The 22,109-nt window shown below is 32.0% G+C and overlaps 1 protein-coding gene across 1 annotated transcript; it reads left to right on the top strand.

The window, feature by feature from the left end:
• Positions 1–3,413: 3,413 nt before the first annotated feature.
• LOC139510659 (myb-like protein I) lies at positions 3,414–11,189 on the top strand. Its single transcript, XM_071297208.1, has 2 exons — positions 3,414–3,478; positions 10,118–11,189. Exon 2 carries the CDS (start codon positions 10,121–10,123, stop codon positions 10,886–10,888), a length of 768 nt encoding a protein of 255 aa, XP_071153309.1. The 5' UTR covers positions 3,414–3,478; positions 10,118–10,120; the 3' UTR covers positions 10,889–11,189.
• The last annotated feature ends 10,920 nt before the right edge of the window (positions 11,190–22,109 follow it).

Raw genomic sequence — 22,109 nt, 5'->3', positions numbered from 1 at the left:
TTTTTTTCACTTTCTTCACAAGCTCATGTATATAGTCATCCTGTTATGAAGTCGACAAGAGGAGCACAGTCGGTTCACATGGGGATGCCGATTTTTTGTTAAAAAAACCCGTCCACTAAACGTTAGAAATGTGAAGTCAATCAAGAAAGCAAGCTTTTATCAATTAAAACACAGTATTAGAGAATATAACGTTGAATCCGAGTGATTTGTTTTCGAGTTTCGATTTATCAATCCTTAAGACAAGAAACATGTATCTATGTTGGTCATAATGTCTAATTAAACAAAGCAGGATACATTATTCTGATATGTTTTGTAGAACATCCATCAATATAACTTGTTTGTGTAGACACTTTCTCAAAATCCAATACACGTGTAATATACTAGTAGGTATCAAATACATTGAAAGAAATCCAGTTATTCATCTTTGGTTAGAATTGGAAAGGAGCATAGAACAAAAACTAACGACAATCCATGATTTCCTCCTTTTTAAGTGTCGTGGAGTTATTCTTTGTTAGTGTCGTGTAGTTATCGAGTTTGTCAATACTAATTCATGTATCAAGCATTTCATGTAATGTGATTGACACACATAAAAAGTAAAATCACAAAAAATACTGAACTTAGAGGAATATCAATTCGGAAAGTCCATAATCACATGGCAAAATCAAACAACAAAACGCATCAAAAACGAATGGACAAGAACTGTCATATTCCTGACTTGGTACAGGCATTTTCAAATATAGAAATGGTTGATTAAACCTGGTTCTATAGCGCTAACCCTCTCACTTTAATGACAGTCTCATCAATTTCCGACATATGATTTGGTCATGTGTCTTATTACAAAAAATAAATATTTCATAAAAAATGGACAATGATAAAATGATTTACTTTAATGCACCGTCTCTTATTAACAAATTCTTTTCAAAGTACTAGCATATTTTCACTTAGCTATAATGACTCAACCAGAATCATACAGTGTATTATGTATTGTATAGTATTAAACTGATTTCGTAGCAAAAAAATAAAGGCAACAGTAGTATACCGCTGTTCAAAACTCATAAATCCATGGACAAAAAACAAAATCGGGGTAACAAACCAAAACCGAGCGAAACGCATTAAATATAAGAGGAGAACAACGACACAACATCGAAACGCAACACACACAGAAACCGACCAATCATCAGACAAAACACTACTAGAATAACAAATGTAACATGAAAACCAAATACATGAATTTGGGATAGACAAACACACGTGATGCTTGAATATCAATCAAATGGCACGTTTAAAACATATGATATTGGGACGCTCAATACGTTAATTACATGATTTTGCAGCATTGTACCAAAAAGTGAATATACAGAAAACTAGTTGATACAATGGGGAAAATATTCATAAGACGAATTAGAAAATACAACGCCACAGTCAAGCATATTTTGTTTAAAGAAAATTAAAAACAAATCAAATTTAACCACAGTTCATCAAACATTTCGCAGAAAACTTTCTATAGAGAAGAGCAACACAAACTGGACTACACACAATGCTCTGGAACAGAAAAGCATATTCAACAAATAATACCCGACATGCATGTTAATCATGAATAGCGCGTTGAGCATTCAAATTTAGGTGGAAAGCCAGAGGTACACACAGAAGATACCGTCATGTGTATATGTCTCTCCTAGTCTGGCGTACTAAATTATAATCCTGGTACCTTTGACAACTATTTACACCACTGGGTCGATGCCACTGCTGGTGGACGTTTCGACTCCGAGGGTATCACCAGCCCAGTAGTCAGAACTTCGATGTTGACATGAAAGTCAATTATGTGGTGATTTTTACAAATTTCCTGTTTACACAAAACTTTGAATTTTTCGAAAAACTAAGGATTTTCTTATCCCCGGAATAGATTACTTTAGCCGTATTTTGCACAATTTTTTTAATTTTAGGTCCTCAATACTCTTCAATTTTGTACTTGTTTGGCTTTATAACTTTTTTTAGTAAAGCGTCACGGATGTGTCTTATGTAGACGAAACGCGTGTCTGGCGTACTAAATTACAATCCTGGTACCTTTGATAACTAATCATATTAGAAAAAAAATATAAAAATGTTTTTTTTTTTTTTTAATTAAATGCAATGTTTAAATACCAGATGACTTCAATGAAACAATATGAAAAATCTCGTTATCAAATAAAAGTCTCATTCGAATTTTTTTATGAAAAAAATATGCGACATCCTCTTAACGTTTCTATTGCTATCTAATATATAATGAAAGCAAATTTCATTCAACCAGGAAACTTCAAATAACTGTAAAATTGACAGCATAAAAATATAAAAATATTAAAATGTAGCCTAGTATTAAAATATAATATTATAAAAACTAATTTTTTATAACTTAAACTACAAGCCATTAAAAGTCTGCAATGGCCTATATCTGTACTCGACTGTACTGATTTTCTCTCGATCAGTCTAAATTTACTTGATACCTCGACTGTAGTCTGAACAATACTTAACAGTCTGAAACTTTGCTCGAACTTTACTCGACCAGTACTTAACCGTTTTATTTGCGTCTGAACCATGCTTGATCTAGTTTCAACCATGCAATCGAGACACATTTTTTTTATCTATCTATTGCATTTCATCAATTTAGGAACTGTTTTTAACAACAGCTATTTTCCCTGGCTAAAATTTTGAACAATATTTAAAGTTAAAAATGTATTCAATATTGCATTGAAATCAAAATTTCACAATAAACATAATATAAATTTAACACAATATTCATCAACACTTACATATGTACCGATTATAAGGTTTTCTGCATGTTGATATTGTAAAATGTCAGCTGCGAGTCACAATAAGAAGCGTTTTGTCGGGTGAGCGCAGCAATCGAGATCAAAAAGCCTTCATAGTGTGTCGAGCATCTGATATTTTATACTCCTGGCTTTCATAGATTAGAGTTGACCGTTTGATATTTTCATATAAACAGAGGAAAAAATAATTGAAACATGAATCCTTTTTGCAATATAATACACTGGATAACAGAGGAAATCGATTAACAATGCTTTGATAGTTTAATTTACGTGTAATTCTGTTCGCATATATATTATACATATTGGTATGCATGGTGTTTGTTTTTTGTTATCAATCAAACTGTCTGACATTCTCTTACTAATGTTCAGAGTTTCCCATTGACATCCTGCGTAATTATTTCCAATAACTACCACCTATTGCACAACCACAGTACAATTCACTATAAATCAACGAAAGGTATTTAACTTAACGAGCATCAACATAATGGGATTATTTGCATACAATTTATTGACAAATCAAAAAAAATAATTTCATTAAATTTACATTTCAATAAATTTTGATCGAGTACTTCCAAGCTGATTGTTAATTATTATATCAAACTATATAAACCATTGAAATAAATGAACTTAAGTATAATTTACTGGCGACTGGGTCCCAAAGTGAGCACCAAAAGGTAAATATTTGTGAACACAATTATTTTAACGTGCTAATGTTAACAATGAACTCTATTTGTCAATTAAATATTGCATTTTCTGCACAGTCTACTTCTGAGCGTTTTGAGTATGCAAAATAATGCAATAAGCATGTGTGTAGATTCTTAAATACAGATTTAAATTAGTACTTTTACCATGAACTTTAAATTTATTTATTTGAAACAAACATGAAATAATGCATATCCAATACAAACATGTACTTGCTTCAAAATAGAGTCGACTTTTATCCTTAAAAAAAATGGCACAACCAGTATCTTATTGGAGTTTATGACATTCCGTAAATTACAAAATATGCAATGATTAATACTGATTTTAAAGTTCGAACACCAAACCTCTAATGTCAAACTCGGATAATGAATTTCGTTGATATTGCATGGTTAAAATATTGTTAAACAAGGAATCTCGAATAATCCTATTGGGCTTTGGTAATCCGAAATTCAAAACTCGATATATTAATCAGAATATTTTTTATCTATAAAGAATCGTTGGCCAATTAACAAATTACCTACATGGAAAAGTTCATATATGAAAAAAAATGATATGTACATAAGGTCGTTGACCTACTTACTGGAACAATAAAGAGAATTCAAATACAAAAACCTCTGTTTTGACAACGTTTTGGTCAATTGTAACTTTAATATGCTACATGTCCCAACTGTTTACTAACCTTCACCTGTTATACATTGACAGCAGGTTACATACATTTATAGCCAACGTTGGTTATTTTTGACCGATGTGGTATGGTCATTTTATGTGAAACAGTAAATAAAACTGTCGCCCTCGTATTTTTTGGACTGTCAATACAAATAGAAAACAAATTAATTAGTATAAATAATATAATGACAAATAAATATACAATAAAAATATGACGCATGCTCATTTCATATCTGGATATAAAGCAGAAACACACATATATATGTATACATATGTATATCAATAAGTCTAAAACAATCATTTTTAAAAGAAGAAAAAGGTTTTGCCGTGCATACCCTGTAAATCGGGCTTCAGAGTCAATACCGCTTTATAATGTAATAATAAATAAACCAAAAACATTTAGTTAAAAAATACCAATATATTGATTGATTGTTGGTTGCTTAATATACCAAATGGAAATCACTTCAAGATTAGTTTCAACAAGCATGGTTTTAAAGTGTGCGAACATGTTTAAAAACATAAAACTATAGAATTTCTAAGAATACTTATTTGATATTTTAGAAATTTGCGATATTCACACTTTATACCCTTCCGGAGCACCTGAGATCACCCCTAGTTTTTGGTGGGGTTCGTGTTGTTTATTCTTTAGTTTTCTATGTTGTGTCATGTGTACTATTGTTTTTCTGTTTTTATTTTCATTTTTAGCCATGGCGTTGTCAGTTTGTTTTAGATTTATGAGTTTGACTGTCCCTTTGGTATCTTTCGTCTCTGTTTTATGCAAATTGAGCACCATTAAATATATAAATAGCTTAATGTCGCTAATAATAAAAATTTTGTCCGTTTTAAGACATATTAAGTGTATTTCCTTCAGCTTGTTTACTTCTCAACATATAAGGTTTGCTAGAATATGTTTAAATAAATTTGACTTTAATGGGTGTAACCTTGAACAACATGAACAGTAACATAAACAGGGTTCAATAATACTGCAACCCTTAAGGTAGTACTTTCTTTAACAATATCTTAGCTTTTAAGAAGATGTTTCTCGTACACAAAATAATACTACACGATGTATCTTACTCCAAAGCCGTGTAGTTTTATTTACTGTTTCATTTAGGGCGACAGTTTTATTTACTGTTTCACATAAAATGACCATACCACATTGATCAAAAATAACCTACACGATGTATCAAAGCCCAATAGCATTACTGTCATTGTAATTACGGTAACACAATTTATTCTGTAAAACACAAAATCGTTCAACAAAAAAGTCGTTCACCGTATCACGTATTCAATTTTTTCCGATGCTTTGGTGATTTCAAATTCTTTGAATTATGGTCAAATACAAATACCGTCGATTTCAATGAAATTGTATGAGGATACTCTATGAATGTTTATTAAGGTTTTTATTTTTTTTTCTTCCTGAACGGTAGTATTTGCGCCATAAGCTGCGCCTACATTAAATAGCGTCATGTGGCAAACATATTTTGTCCCAGCTTTCATACTTTTTAAGTGATTTGGATGATCCGGGTTTTCCTTTTTATGTATTATCAATAGTTACTATGAAAAACCTATTTTAGGGACAATGCATATCAGATGTTGATACTAACAATTCTTGCAGATACGTAGAAGTGTCAACGAACCCTCTCCTCTTTTAATAGTATAAAACATTTGACTAATTTGTATTCTATATTTCTTAAGGAACGATAAAAACTGAATTTTCAAACAATATTCTCTAAAATTATTGCAAGTTCAGATAGAAACATCTTTCAAAAGAAAAGACATATTATTGTGACTTCCATTTGGCTTGATTTTCTTATTGACATTATTTTTGGTGGACGGATTTTTCATCATACAGTCAGTCTTTCTATGGAATACAGTAATGCTCATGCATTCGTGTTAGGTTGCCAATGATTTCGAAAAGTGATAAATAAAATAATTTGTTAAGCCGAAGCGAAAGGTTTTTTTAACAAATTACAAACAGGGATTTTTTTTACATAAAAAAAATAAACTACATAATATGTATATAAGGTCTTTGAACTACTTTGTCCAACAATATAGAGAAATAAAATACAAACCTCTATTTTGTTAACGTGTTGGTCCGTGTTTACTATTATTTGCTACGCGTTCCAACTATTTATTAATCTTCACCTGTATTTCACTGACAGCAGGTTACATACAATAAAAGCCAACGTAGTTTATTTCTGTCCAATGTGGTATAGTCATTTTATGTTTAACCGTAAGTAACAAAGTCGCCCTCATATTGTTTGGACTGTCGAGACAAATAGAAAACAAATAAGTACAAATAATGTTATGACGCATTATATAGTATAAATATGAATATATCTTTTATACTGGAAATATCAAAAAAACAAGAAAAAAAAGAGAAAATACCAAATAAAAAAAGAAAGAAATTTGAATAAAAAAGGGTACTACTAATTCGTATACCTTGTTAATTGAGCTTCCGTGTTTATTTAACTTGTCAAATATCTTTTGCTTAATAAAGCTAATAAAAAAATTACTAAACACTTATAGCATAAGTGTATTTGTACAAATTATAAAAATGCTCACTCAAATACAGCGATTCGTACGATTCCAACTTTGCCATCGTGAAAAATACAGGCAACAGTAGTTGTTCAAAAGTCATAAATTGAGAGAAAACGAATCTGGGTTACAAACTAAAACCGAGGGGAACACATCAACTATAAGAGGAAAACAACGGAACAACAGAAACAAATACATAGAAACAAACTTCCATATTCCTGAATAGGTACAGAATATATTAAGGAAAAATGGTGGGTTCAACCTGGTTTTATGGCTATCCAAACCTCCCGCTTATATAATTATGTTAAAAAATATCGATAAAATGCAGAAAAACAACACAAACAAAAGCAAAAACATTTTTTTTTACCGTAATATTAATCTTTCCGCATTACCTGACGTTAATATTTCACAGCATGTAAGGTTTGCTAGTATATATTTCGACAAATCTGACTTTAATGGCTGTAAATAGTTATCAAAGGTACCAGGATTATGATTTAATATGCCAGACGCGCGTTTCATTTTCATTAGACTCATCACTAACCTTTCCAGAAAAGTTACTCCTGTCAGTACTTTATAAAAATGTCAAATGTCAAATAAAATGACAGAACAGTAGGTCTGTATCTGATCTTTAAATAAAATTTTGAAAAAAAAAAAAAAATTGAGAATGGAAATGGGGAATGTGCCAAAGAGACAACAACCCGACCATAGAAAAAAACAACAGCAGAAGGTCACCAACAGGTCTTCAATGTAGCGAGAAATTCCCGCACCCGGAGGCGTCCTTCAACTGGCCCCTAAACAAATATATACTAGTTCAGTGATAATGAACGCCATACTAATTTCCAAATTGTACACAAGAAACTAAAATTAAAATAATACAAGACTAACAAAGGCCAGAGGCTCCCGACTTGGGACAGGCGCAAAAATGCGGCGGGGTTAAACATGTTTGTGAGATCTCAACCCTCCCCCTATACCTCTAGCCAATGTAGAAAAGTAAACGCATTACAATACGCACATTAAAATTCAGTTCAAGAGAAGTCCGAGTCTGATGTCAGAAGATGTAACCAAAGAAAATAAACAAAATGACAATAATACATAAATAACAACAGACTACTAGCAGTTAACTGACATGCCAGCTCCAGACTTCAATTAAACTGACTGAAAGATTATGATTTCATCATATGAACATCAGGCACAATCCTTCTCGTTAGGGGTTTAGTATCATACCATCATAACATATATGAGAAGAACATAACCCGTGTCATGCCAACAACTGGTTTTTGAATAAATGTGTTTAGTTCCGATGCAAAGACACTATAAGTGAATCAATATTAACGCCAAAATATGCAATCTTAATGACCTGACAACAGTATCGTAACTATATCCCTTCTTAATAAGTCTGTTCAAAGGTTTTGTTAGTTTTTGAGGTGAATACTGACAACTTTGTGCTTTATAAAGAATATTTCCATAAAAAATTGGATGTGAAATACCTGAACGTATAAGAAGTCTGCATGTTGATCTATATTTACGAATGATGTCCTTATACCGATGATAAATTTTAGTAAATGTTTTGACTAGTTTGTGATATCGAAAACCCTGGTGTAATAATTTTTCAGTAATACATAAATTTCTAAAACATTGTTACATACACGAGCGAATCGTACAAGTTGAGATATATAAACACCGTAAGATGGTGACAAGAGAACGTCACCATCTAAAAATGGATAATTAACGATAGGAAATGAAAAATCATCTCTTTTATCATAAATTTTAGTATTCAGCTTTCCGTTAGTGATATAGATATCAAGATCGAGGAAAGGGCAGTGGTCATTGTTAGTATTAGCTTTATTTAAAGTAAGTTCAACACGATAAATTTCTTTAATATACATACTGAAGTCGTCATTATTGAGAGCCAAAATATCATCCAAATATCTAAAAGTATTATTAAATGTGTTTATCAGATGTTGTTTCGATGGGTCTTTGCTTATTTTTGTCATAAATTGTAACTCATAGCAATACAAAAACAGGTCCGCAATAAGTGCTGCACAGTTAGTCCCCATTGGAATTCCGATAATCTGTAGTATTTCTTACTTCACTTTTCATTGTAATGACGGTAATAAAATTTTAACACTTAAAATATTTTAAGTTTTAAATTTACACTCAAAAATATCAAACACATCTTTCAACAAAATATTTTGAAGCCGCAGTTAACTCACGTTTAAATTTATTCTTCTTCCCGATGCTTTGGAGATTTTTAATTCTATAATAAGTGTCTCTTACAAATACCACCGATTTCAATAAAATCTTATGATGATACTTTATGAAAGTTTTTTTCTCACGTTACTTTACATATTTTGTTTCTGCCTTCAAACTCAACTTCTTTTTCAAGTTAGTGGTAATAATGTTGCTAGTCGCACTGTTTTTTTGTGTTTGGGTAAGTCGAGATAAGCAAACAATTGTCGGGTGCTCACTTTAAACGGGTTTATCCGATCACATTATGTGGCGAAACCAAGTCCAACAATCTCGACCACATGTTGTAATTTGATGATTGTCCTTCAATCAACGTCTATGTTTAGATAAAAGTCAGGTGTTGGTGGAATATATGGTCTCTCGTTCTGTTAAGATGTTTTATGATTCGGGTTATCCTTTCTATGTTTTATTCAGAGTAATTAGGAACTATGCATTCGAGGGGCGGTGAATATTAGATGTGAATATTTACAATTATAAAATATTAATTAGAATATCTACAATAGTAGTCCCTCTTCTCACGCAATAGTATACATGTATAAAGAATGACTTACTAGTATCGACTTTTAAATAAGTACTCGTTGTTTTTAATTTAAGAATAATTTAAAACAATCTGTCAAACGTTGCTTTATAAAATTATGATCAATTAAGACACAAACATATTTTAAGGAATGGATACGCCATAGGTTTACTCACTATGCTTGGGTTTTTAATCATACAGTCGATATTCCTATGAGAAATAACAGTTCTCATTCATTCGTGTTAGGCAGACTTCGGAGAGTGATTTCTCAAGAAAATCGAAATTAATGATTCGAAGCGAGATGTCCGTTTCCGCTGTAAAAATGTTAAGTACACTGCTGTGTTAGCATGATGCAATAGACTGGGGCGGAGTCACAATTAAATAACTCTAGTAGAAAATGAAAAAAAAAAAAAAGACGGTACAGTATGGCCAAGTAAAGGTGATGACAAAAAAAATCATACAAATTCCCTGTACTGAAACCATTTTACAGAAAACATGTAGATTCGAGTATGGGAGAAATCATGAATGTCTTATGTGAAGTTTTATGTGAACACTCAAACAAACGCAATGAATGGTAACAACTTTTATGTTATTTTGTTTGTCTTGAGTTGGTCTTTGATAAGATTCTTTTTATTTACAGAAAATGAATCTGTTTCTGCTGTTGATAAGTCTTATTCTATTGGTTGTTTGTGTAGAAGGACAGTTCAGCGACGAAAATGATAGCAACGAAAATGGAGTACAACAAAGAGGTCGTACATTCTCCCAGAGACCTACGTTTAGACGTCAAACATTCAGGAGATCTAATGATAACGATGATGACAATGACAATGATAGAAGAAGACGTTTGACACTTCAACAAAACAATCTAAGATATAGAATATTACAAAGACAAAGGCTACTTCGACAACGTCAAATGTCAAGAAATAACGACAATGATGATGATGATGATAACGATAGAAGACGTCAGATACTTCAACAAAACAATTTAAGAAATAGAATATTACAAAGACAAAGACTAATTAGACAACGTCAACAGGCAAGAAATAACGACAACGACAGTAACGAAAACACACGACAAAACAATTTAAGAAATAGAATATTACAAAGACAACGACTAATTAGACAACGTCAACAGGCAAGAAATAACGACAATGATGATGATGATGATAATGATAGAAGACGTCAGATACTTCAACAAAACAATTTAAGAAATAGAATATTACAAAGACAACGGCTAATAAGACAACGTCAACAGGCAAGAAATAACGACAACGGCAGTAACGAAAACACACGACAAAGACGGAGGGTATTCAGAAGACAACCATCATTTAATAATGCTCGAAGGGTTTTTAGAAGACCAACATTTCGTCGACAAAGTCTAGCAAGACAGCAACGATTTATGAGGGGTTGAAACGGAACATCACATCTGCTTAATGCCAGCTAGTATTTGAACACTACTGTCCATTTTCAATTCCATTGTTTCCAACATGAAAGTTTATGTATATATAATTTATTGGTTAAAGGATATTAAATTTTTTAAAACATCTTTGTAGCACTGTTAGAACTGTTTTGTACACTACACTAACAATGGGAAGTTCTTTGAATATCTTTTCAGAAACAACCAATCGAGTGATGTACTTCATTTTCTCCAATAATGGTTTCCACTTTTCAAATTTAGTATGTTTATCTACGTCAATTCAATTAATATTTATTAATATTACTGGAATAATGTATAAGAAGCTATGCAAACAATGTTATACATATTCTTGTCAAATTAATCAAGTTTTATATAATTGGATGTACACTGTGTTAACTAATAATTCTTCTCTGCAACGTTTCTGTCATTTCACTTAGGCAATTTATATTTTACTGTTTGAACGTTGTAGATTTAGAGATTCTGTCTTCGATATTGTCAGTAATTAAGTATTCAAACAAAAGGCGCAAAATTTGAAAATTATTGTTTTTCAATTTCGATTAGTGGAATAACAAATGATGTATACAAATAAGATCAAGAAAAGACTAAAGCCCATTATATCAGCATGAAATTTTCAAAATTCTCAAGAACACGCATAATACTATCATATAAATAAATTAAGAAAACTCAAAAGAATACCATCGGTAGTATTCTGATGTCATCTCTCTCGATGAATAATTATATGGTGCATAGTCGTCCCGAACAAAGCTCGATATGACGAGATTTTATCTCGTGTTCATGTAATAAGTATCATTGTTTATTATTTCGTAACGGAAATTTAGTAATTCTAATAAATGTTTTAGTATGCTGAATACATGTATAAAACAAACGAGTTTGAATCAATAGCGGTTATACCATAGAAGTATTATAATACTTTCATGGTTAGACTGAATTTGGTAGCTCATGTCCTAATAATATAAAGTTATTGGTGTGGTATGATTGCCAACGAGACAACCATCCAGCAGAGTTTAAATTAAGTGGATGTAAGCAATCAATGGTAACACTATGACCTTCTATAGTGAAAAAAAAAACATTTAACATACAGCCGGCTGTTTAAGGAGCCGACATAAAAAATATGAAACAATACGAACGAGAAAACAAACGGTCGAATTTAGAAAGTTTACTTTGCATGGACTTGGCTATTTTTAAGGTCCTTTTAGTCATATAGCTCTGCAACTATTTCGGTTGTCATACATGTACATCCTTGGCTTTCAAATATTCGCTTATAAGCGTTCCGGATTAAGGTTGATCAAGAAAAGCACTTCAGACGAATGAAATGTAGAAGTGTTATTTTCATTTTCAATAACAAAGCAAGTTACGAAAAAAAAAATATATGACAGTCATAAACCACCAACAACAACTGAACTACATGCCTCCGACTTAGGACAGGTACATACATAATGTGGCTGGTTAAAATATGTTTTGTAAGCGCTCATCCCTCCCCTAACCAAGGAAAGCGTATTGCAGCACAACATAAGAATATTTACCTTTTACATCACAGATGGAGGATTTATAAAATCAAAATTTTCAAAAGACCATTTGATAAAAAGAACTTCTGTTTGAAAAGTGTGTGTGATAATGTAGTGTACAGAATGGAAAATCATATCTTCTAACTGAATTGAACGAAGCATGAAAAGCACGTATTTTATCCAAAACATTCAAAGACTTTTTGACATGGTTCATTATTTGTCATATGTATGATTACAAAATATAATAACTAGTTCTTTAAAAGAAGTAAGAGAACTTCTATAACAATTCAAAAGTCAGAGAACACTTACTAGAAGCTGACACGGATTTTGTGCGTAGATTAGGTTAACAATTATACATAGTACGGACCTTCTAACGATCAGAAGAGACCTTTTAAAGCTGTGATGTTGTTACGATATCATTGTTTACTCTTTGGAGCGCACGAACCTTAATGTAAATGAATGTATAATTCTATTCTCATGGACTTACGTGTAGTATTTATGTCATTACACCACCCCATTGTTGGTTGCTTTGTCGGCCGGTACGAACACAGTATCTTTGAGAGTAATTGAATTTTAAGAAATGGGCGTATTACTTACTTACTCTTTAACTTTATTATTCATTTCTAAATTATTTTCGAAATTTGCGAATGTCAGCAATATCCAGACATTTATCAAAATGGGAATTTAGTTTGGTCAGAATACTACCGTTTATAAAAAAAATTTCAACGATGTTTCATTGTAATACAAGCGGGAGGTTTGGCTAGCCAGAAAACCAGGTTCAACCCACCATTTTTTTCATAAAATGTCCTGAGCCAAGTCAGGAAAATTGCCGTTATTAAATTATAGTTCGTTTCTGTGTTGGTTACTTTTAAGTGTTGTGTTTCTGTTGTGTCGTAGTTCTCATCAGCTCTTATATTTGATGTGTTTCCCTCAGTTTTAGTAACCGGATTTGTTTTTTTCTCAATCGATTCATGAATTTCGAACACCGGTATGGGTCATTTTTAAAAAATGTCGAATTTTCAGTACACCCATGCTAAAATTTTTATTTCTAATGGAAATTTCAGTTGTAATGGTTTAAATGAAAGCTTGTCGGATTTGTGATTCAGAACATTAATAATAAACACACCTTACATCTATTTTGCTAAGATTAAACTGCATTTAAGGCCGATTTTGGGGGTATTTGTGTGCGTACAATGTCAGAAAAACACATTTAAAATGATTTTTTTCCGATTTTCTGATCGCCTTGATATCTGCAAAAGGGACTTTTTAAGAAAGTTAATTATATTTTTAACGAAAAATCGTAGCTTCTTTATCATTGTATGTAACAGATTATCTACAAACTAAATTCAATCAGCGTACAGGAGGTTCATGTCTTACCTGTTACCGCTACTTAAATCAGTCGTTAAATTATTCTCCCTATGAATATTGAATCAGTCAGTGTTGATTTCAAAAATGCAAAGCAATCTTTACATTAAAAACGCCTCGTTTCTTGAACGACAGTGTATAGAATAGAAATTTCAAGACATTTAGTGAAAAAAATAGAGTGTACTTTTTTCATGTCTATGCTGTTACCAACCATTTTGATTAATTACACTAACAGTATGGTTGTAAAAAGTGCAATAACGTGTTGGAAACCAAATTCACAATAGAAAACCATAATCACTTCACCAAAGGGAGTAGTTATTTCACAAAAGCAATCAAAAACGAAGAAATTTGTCTATCCTGTTACTATGGTTGCTATGGTTACAGTAACAGGATAGACAATTATAGACAAAAACGTCGTTAAATTTTATATCTTAACATGTAGGTGGAAAACGAATGAAATATTTCATTGTTTGAACTCATCTTAAGGTTATAACGTCTTAATCCTCCCAATTAAGCATTTGCAGGTGCAATACTGATATCGGTAACAGGATAGACAAAAAGGTAACAGGATAGACTGTTATATAGTGATATATCAGAAACGTACGTTCCTGTTACCAACGAAAAAAGAGAAAAGTAAATTAACTTATGAGGGATTTACTTGATGTTGGGTTTATTTGAAAGGTTGAAAAAAGGCCGAAAAATATAAATTGCTATCTTAGACTTGCATTACTGGTGGTAATTTTTACAACCTTTGAAAACCAATTTTTAGAGCCATTTTTCAGTACAACCTAGAAAATTGGCAAATAATCTATTATTTTACAGAATGAATATATTAAAGAGTATTCTCTCGAAAACCATCTAATTGGTAACGTAAAACAAGCTTAACATTTTATCTAACCTTTTCTTAATAACCCAAAATTTCTTTTGAAAATGGTAACAGGATAGACAAAATATTGTATCTCCGATCAAAAAATGTTTCAAGATATTCTTGTATGACATCATTAAGATTGCATCTTTTAATATGTTGTTCTTAAAGTACTGTTTGTTTTGATTTGCTTATGTAGAGGGTTGTTTGAATAAGAAACTTTTAATAAATTTTTCAATTTCAAAATTCAAAATTTTCTGAAAATGACCCGTATACTACTGTTGCATTTATTTACAACATGACCATATGTATCATATTGAAACTTCACAGTTTCATAGTCACAAAAGTGAAGCTGAAATTATCTTTTGTTAATTTTACGGATGCCATCACGAGTTGGTTGACCGTTATTGAATAACCGTTTCCCAAATGATATCGGATATGTTTCTTACGTCGTAACTACAATACCCTTCCCTTTCATGAATGTGACCTACCGAATTAGACTATTTACCGGATTTGTTATCTCATAAACAACATGACGGATGCCACATGTGGAGCAGGATCTGCTTACCCTTCCGGAGCACCTGAGATCACCCCTAGTTTTTGGTGGGGTTCGTGTTGTTTATTCTTTAGTTTTCTATGTTGTGTCATGTGTACTATTGTGTGTCTGTTTGTCCTTTTCATTTTTAGCTATGGCGTTGTCAGTTTATTTTCGATTTATGAGTTTGACAGTCCCTCTGGTATCTTTCGTCCCTCTTGAAGGAACATTGTTTTCTATACTGACGGCTGATGTAACTAACGTATGATTAAAAATCAAACTTCTATTAAGAATCATAGGTGGCATAATGATATCAACGAGAGGACAGTCTATTAAGTTTGTTATGATTCATGTACACTCATATTTTGGACAGAAAAACGATATTGTATATTATTCGGTATTGCTATAATGTAATTTACTGATTTGTATTTGTACCAAATTTGCATAATAATAATCGATGTCTACTATTGTTTTTAATTATAGATAAAAGATCATCAAGTTTACAATTGTGATGAGACCTATGAGTACGTTGTCATTTATCAACAATAGTCATGAAATCAATAGAGGAAGTTTTTGGCATGTTCCTTTGTTTCAGAATATTGTCATTAAGACCTAGATAGTCGGCTACAAAGTTGAAACTATCTAAATTAAATATCTGAGGGTCACCATACAAGCCCTCCACTATGAACGATCGCCAAAAATCACACGACAAGCTCTTAATCTTCCCTAGTTAAGACAACATGTGATAACCAGAGGGGACACTATATTTGAAAGGAGTCTCGATTGGATTGTTTGATTCCAAGTTTGGCAATATATATATGTATGGTAAATACACATAAGGCTGTGTAATGGGCCAAATTTTAATATTTATTAATTGCATTTTCTTATTTAATAAGAAAATGCAATTAATAAATCAGTCAGTACAATGAAGGGTAAACAATCCCCAAATGCTTTATATTCCTTTAAAGTCAATTCAGAATGCAATTCTGAAAGCTAAAACATATATAAATAATCACAAAAGATAGAAAAATAAAAATAATAATACATGTAGTATCCTATAATTGATATAATGCAAAAGTGATATATATATATATATATATAATCTATGCTTAACCACACCCATTCAATAATGCTACTGGGATGGTTGGGTGGGGAATGCAAAAATTGCGCCATGCGGCTGCTTACATCATTTATCTAATGGTTTAGCTAAATACCAGACTATAAACGTTGCAAATAGAATGGAGTAGGAAGTACCATTTACATCAAAGTCGGTATTCACTGAATCCCTTATTTTGATTCCAAGTTTGGCAATATATATATATATATATATGGTAAATAAACATAAGGCTGTGTAATGGGCCAAATTTTATTAATAAGAAAATGCAATTAATAATGCAATCAGTACAACGAAGGGTAGACAATCCCCAGCCCAACCACAAAAGGGGGAGTTGCCAAGTTAGCTAGGTCGGAAGGCTAGTACCAAAAGATTGCACAATGTCAAATTTTCTGCTGAGGTCCACTTCTGTGTACCGTAAATATGCATCACTTTTCCACATTCCAATATCCTTTATCATACTGTCCGACATCCCAATGCGCAAACACCAAGTGGCACCGCCCCGTCGAAAAGAGTGACCTGTTATATGCTGTTTGATATCATTGCTAATTAAAATGCTATTAATTCGTGAAATAAACATCTGATATGATAAATTGCACAATAAAAGTGAGTCTTCCTTTGCACCACGTTTAAAATGAAAATGCAATAATTCCTTTATTGCGGAAGCTGGACAGAACGGATGTCCCACTATAGAAGGTAACACAATATTTAATTTTCGTTCACGAAATTGTACTGTTTTCGTCCACTGAGGCTCAATAACGTAACCATTTCTATGATAGTGAACATCACAAATTTGGATATCTCTATGTTCTACATTTACATATTTTCCTGAATGCAAAAAATTTCCTGGACGTAATAATCCATAAAATCCCATTAAGCAAGCTGACCAAATACAAATATCATTTTGCGAATTCAAATCTAAATTAGCTTTTATTATTAAGAGTAATCGAGGTGTCATTAATTCTGCACCTTTCTGTGCATCACCTATAGAACGACGAACTCCATTTAAAACTTTCTGAATCTGCCAATTACCGGAGATTGGCTCCTCTAGTCCATTTGCTTTGCGTAAATGCTTAATAATATTCAAATAATTCACAATTGTAAAATATTTAAACGATTTCACATCCACTAAATATGCTATTTATAAACACACATTATCTGCTGAAAAGGGCACTAAAGCCAAGTCTAATAATTCGCAAAAGGTATGAAAACAATTCAACGGAGTCCTGTATGTACGCTTTGTCCCTTCTAACCAACCACAGGCTTTGTATTTCTGCACACTACTATACAGTCTTGCACGAAGCTCTTCCCCACCTGTAAAATACAAAGGCCGGTGACATATGAGAACAAAGCTCCTTCATAGTAAACGGTATAAAACCACACAAGTATATATAGTTCAAACTCCACAACTTAGATAATTGTCCCTTTTCATGCAATTTTGAAACACAGTCTGCTAATACATTACATTTTCCAGGAAGAAAAATTGCTTGAACAGTGAAATTTAAAGTCGCTTGTAACCAAAAAAGTTGTCGCAATAAATTCATAACATATGATGATTTGCATGTGCCTTTGTTTATTATAGAACGTGCTGTCATATTATCTGTAAATACCATGACATGTTTGTCTCGTAGCTGTTCATGCCAATGAAAAAGGGACAAAATAAGTGTAACTGTCTCTTTAATGTTGATATGAAAATCTGCAACTGCTGGCATGTCAATTTTCCAATTAATATAAAAGTAATCACTGTTAAAGAATGCACCTCCACCAAAATTGCACGCATCTGTTTGAATGTTGGTTATGGGTTTCTTGTTTATAAAATTCACTATTCATTTAAATTCATGTATAAATTGAATCCACCAATTTAAGTCTTTTTGAAAATCATCTGACAAGATAACTTTGTGTTGGCTTCCTTTCAAAGAATGCTTGGGGTCTAGCAAATGCCTAAGAAAAGTGCGACCCCCCCCTTTTATAACCTGGCAACTCCAATTAAGCTTCCCAATAAGAGATTCTATTTTTTTTACTAGCCCTATGTTTACCTTTAAAATCACATAACAAATTAAAAAATTCTGTTAACTTATCACCAATCCTGGTAAACTCAGTGTTAACAACTTACATGTACAATGTATCTATCAAAATACCTAAAAATATTAAACGCTGTGAAGGTCCTTCAACTTTATTCCAATTTATGTAGAAACCTAATTTACGCAATAGCTTAATCAAACAAGTTAGAGCAGCAGAGCATCTATCATATGTAGACTCTGTAGTTAAAAAATCATCTAAATATGCAATAACACAAAAATTATATTTTGATTTCATAATTCTACACACAGCACTACTTAGTCTCTGAAAAATACTTGGGCTTTGAGCTGCTCCAAAAGGTAACTTAGTGTCATAGAAAAATGTATCCTGATTATCACCATGAAATCTCCAGTGCAACCCAGTATAAGGGTTATTAGAAGCATACACTTTCACACTTCTATATGCATTTGACAAATCTACTTTTGCCAGGAAATCACCTTCTTTAATAATTTTACATGCATCTTTTAAGTCCATATATTTACATGATGTATCCCTTGCATAATAGTTTATACCGCCAACCTCTGGTAAACTTGCATCATGAATCAATCATTATTGAACCGTAAGTTTTTGTATTGCACCAAGAGCACTTACAAGTTTCGGAGTCTCTATCTCATTGCACAAAATATAATTACCCAGTTTAAATTCGGACCTTAATTTCAGGTCAACCTTATCAGAATTTTCTAACGCTGACTTGTAATTTTTACAAATAAAAGATTCATTAAAATCAGATACAAAATTAGAGTGAAACAAATTATTCATCAGATTAAAACCATTATATTAGTTACACCATCAATAATAAAATTGTAATCAAAATCTGATGTTGGCAGTAATTCTGTCCATGTGTGGGGGTCTAACGACCCGTAGTTCCTTCGTTTTTTGAACCATGCATATTGAATTCTGGTTGAGATGACTGTTGTGTGGAAACACTGTTTGATTGACGAAATTGAAATGAAGTTGAGTGCTGAGAAGCATTGTGATTTTTAGCATAACATATTGCACAGTGATGTGCCAATTTACAGTCCTTTCGATAACAATCACCTGTGTTAAAACGCCTACAAATAGTGCGACCATCAGTAAAAAAGGGTCCTTTCCTCTTTTTGTTGTAACTATTAAAGCCTGAATTTTGATCCTTATAATTAGCATTGTTTGCACTACGCGACACATTCTGAATAGCCTTTGCTGTAGCACTATCTGGTTTCTGAACAAGATGAAATTCCTTTAGATTAGATATATAAGTACCCCATTTGAATTTTTCAAGTGCCTGGCGGTCCCTGTACTCCATATCATAAAGTAAAACACTAGCCCAAACATTGTTAGCTGCTAACCGAAAAATAGATTGTATGTAACACAGATAGTCTGGCAATTCCCCGTGTAATAAATCCCCACTACGAAGCTTGTCATTCATGATCTCAATACTAGCATAACCATATTGTTCAATGGAGACCTGACAAAGTGTCAATTTCTTTGTTAACCCATCCGTACGAATTTGGTTTCCATTGCCAATGTCAATAACGTGTCTGCTCTCTAAGAAGTCTAGGGCCAGGTTTGGCCAAACAAAGAACACTGTGCGGGACAAATTTGCCATTCCGGTATCGGCAAATCTGACTTTGTCGGTTTACAAGATATCAAAAAAAAATTTTGCCCAGTGATAGATTATTGAAAAATTAAAAAAATGCCATATGTCCCAACTTGTCACTGTTGTCACTCTTGTCACTGCAGCTGATTAAAAGTACATTTCCCATGGGAAATTTGATAATTCCCATGGGAATATTAGAATTTCCCATGGGAACATTGGAGTTCCCATGGGAAAAATTGCTTTTCCCATGGGAAGTTTAGAATTCCCATAGGAACTTTAAGGTTCCCATGGGAAAAGATGAATACAAAAAGTTCCCATGGGAATTAATTCTTCCCATGGGAATAAATTTTCTTCCCATGGGAACAATTTTTCTTCCCATAGGAACAATATTTCTTCCCATGGGAACAATTTTTCTTCCCATAGGAACAATTTTTTTTCACATAGGAACAATTTTTCTTCCCATGGGAACATATTATATTACAATACGAAAATCGTTTTCCATTTGAATTTTTTTCTTCAGAAAAATTACAATTTGTTGCAAATACTGGATATATGAGAATAAAAGAGAATATACTTCTGCCTTAGCTGGATGGAAAGCTGTAGGGCATAACACATTTTTGGAACCTTATAAAACATCTCAGAAAAGCAGATTTGTCTCCGGGACAAGTTAGCAATTACGCTGAGTGCAAAAGTTGTTCACCTTTATTTTTGGAGTTAAGGAGGCTCGAGGGTATAAAAATTTCAGAAAAAATTAAACATTTATTTTTCAATACAAATTTTATTTGTTACCTTTTGTAGTTGTTACTTTATCATATGGTACAAAAATCATTCAAAACAATCAATTCGTGTTGGCCCCAGATGACTTTTAAAATGTATACATCATAGAAAAAGTTCCAAATTATCTCCCTTTGGTGGAAAAATGCCATTTTTTGGCTTTAAAATTTATATACCTTTTTCAACTCATCTGTGACCTATATTTTTTAATATAATTTCCATATAAGCTGTACTTAAACCAAATTATTGTAAAATTTGAGCAATTTCTGTAATAAATTTCTATCTTTATTTCACCTATTACTTCAACAGAAAAAACCTACTTTTACAAAAATGTATGCTTCTTTCGAAGGCAGATTGTGAGCGCAAATGAACGGTGACCCCACTTTTTTATTTTATTTTCCTATTAACTTTAAGATAAAGTTCATTTATAGAAAAATATAGAGAAATCCTATATAAATGATTTAGACCTGCGAACCCCCTTTAGTCAAAATGAAGTTGATAACTTGGTTGTAACTTGGTTGGTATTGGTTCCCTGATATTTGTCCTAAAAATTTTTGGCTCTAGTACCACTGTTGAAAAAGTTATACCCCTTTTTTAAACAATTTCCTTAGAGGAAAAGTAGTTTTCCTCAAGGGAAATCAAATTCCCCTAAAGGAAAAAGATTTTTCCTCAATGGTACATTGTTTTTTCCTCAAGGGAAATTGTTTTTTCAAGGGAAAAGGATTTCCTTCAAGACAACAAATTTCCTCTAAGGAAATCATTGTTCTTCAACATCAAATTTCCCTTAAGGAAATGCTTTCCCTTATTTTTACTTATTAAACATTTCTTCGCTATACCATGTATACAAACAGTATGAATATAATTATTACAAGACTGTATAGTTGATGCAAATGATATTCAAAACTTTCATAAATGTTTGACTCAACATTTTAATGACATTGAAAATTGATAAAGTCTGACTGTTTAGATCTAGGTATTGTTCATACTTTTTATAAAATTTAACTTTGATTTATAATTTTTTTTGTAGCAAATGATTCTGTTTTCTTTGTAATTGTTTCAATGCAATACTTTAATAAGCAACCAATTTGAATGTCATACCATTTGTGGTGTTCTAAAGAATTTGTTTATATATTTGCAGATTAAATAATAAAATAAACACTTTTCGTGTTATTTTAAATTAAAATTTTCTTCTGTTTCAGCTTGTGTACAGTTATTCAATCCACTACGTAAGAATTCAGTGACACCATTATTCCATTCACTTAGCATTTTCCTTCAATTCTAAGAGAAACCATTTTTGCAAATTGTTCTTCAATGATCTTCTTCCGTATATTTGATATGAGGGAGCGATGTAAATGAGTGGATAAAACTGGTGTTCCTTTTT

This window comes from Mytilus edulis, chromosome 2 (assembly GCF_963676685.1).
Source record: "Mytilus edulis chromosome 2, xbMytEdul2.2, whole genome shotgun sequence".
NCBI lineage: Eukaryota > Metazoa > Mollusca > Bivalvia > Mytilida > Mytilidae > Mytilus > Mytilus edulis.
The sequence above is the reverse complement of the archived record's forward strand: the minus strand, read 5'-3'. Positions and strand labels throughout refer to the sequence as shown.